The 862-nt window shown below is 71.6% G+C and overlaps 1 protein-coding gene across 1 annotated transcript in view; it reads right to left on the reverse strand.

The window, feature by feature from the left end:
• The window catches only part of LOC101618433 (WD repeat-containing protein KIAA1875-like), a 5104-nt gene that overhangs the window by 1052 nt on the left and 3190 nt on the right, over positions 1-862 (reverse strand). The window contains exons 9-11 of the mRNA XM_012722867.1: positions 742-851; positions 493-661; positions 6-292 (exon numbers count right to left, since the gene is read on the reverse strand). Of these exons, the coding sequence (XP_012578321.1) occupies positions 6-292; positions 493-661; positions 742-851 (566 nt within the window). The remainder of the gene's footprint in view (positions 1-5; positions 293-492; positions 662-741; positions 852-862) is intronic.

An 862-nucleotide genomic window follows, 5' to 3' on the forward strand; every position in this document is an offset into this window, starting at 1 on the left:
CGGGCGAGGAGGCGAAGGGCAGCAGGGCATCGGACAGCCTGCGGTGGGTCGGCCAGGGCCCGGGCCCGGGGAGCAGCTGCAGGGCCAGGCGCTCCGCGGTGGCCAAATCCAGGTCTCCCGGGGAGCCCGCAGTCGGGGACATCCAGATGACTGAGGGGCTCCCAGAGGGTGTGCTGGAGACCACTGACACCCGCGACAGGGTCTCCTCCGGGGGACAGGGAAGCGCCAAGGGCCGGGAGGCCCTGGGCAGCATGTCCGCCAACGCGGCTGCGGAGGAGGCCAGCAGCTCCACCTGTGGGCGGGCGGCACAGGGGAGGTCGGCGGCGGCTGCCCTTGGCGCACCAGCGGGCCGCGCTGCAAGGCTGCGCCCCGCTGCAGACCCCATGGCGGGCAGGCACAGGAGGGTCCCAGAGAAGGCGGGGAGGAGATGGGGTGCAGGGCCAGGCGGGCTACCCTGGGCTTGGCCAGGCCTGGGGCCCCAGCTATGCCCACCTGGACCTTCAGCTGCCGGGCCATGGTCTCCAGCTTCTGGGCGCAGTACCTGCGCAGTGTGGCCTTGGAGCGGATGTTGTGGGCCTGCACCCAGCTCATCATGTCCTTGAACAGCAAACCCTGTGGGTCCTTGAGACCCAGCCCGTCCAGCAGCTGCTTGAGCTCCCACCTGAGACACGTGCGGGCGTCTCAGCGGGGCCTCCCTGGCTGGCTGGGGGGGCTGGGCACCGACGCACGGGCAGGACGCACCGGCAGGAGGCCGGCGAGCACAGGAAGTAGGCCATGAGCTCCAGCACCACCTCGCGCGAGTCCAGGGAGCAGGCCAGGAGCAGCTGCAGCGCCAGGATCACGAACCGCCTCTGCGTGGGGT

This window comes from Condylura cristata, unplaced genomic scaffold, assembly GCF_000260355.1.
Source record: "Condylura cristata isolate star-nosed mole 26May11 unplaced genomic scaffold, ConCri1.0 scaffold00009, whole genome shotgun sequence".
NCBI classification, from domain to species: domain Eukaryota; kingdom Metazoa; phylum Chordata; class Mammalia; order Eulipotyphla; family Talpidae; genus Condylura; species Condylura cristata.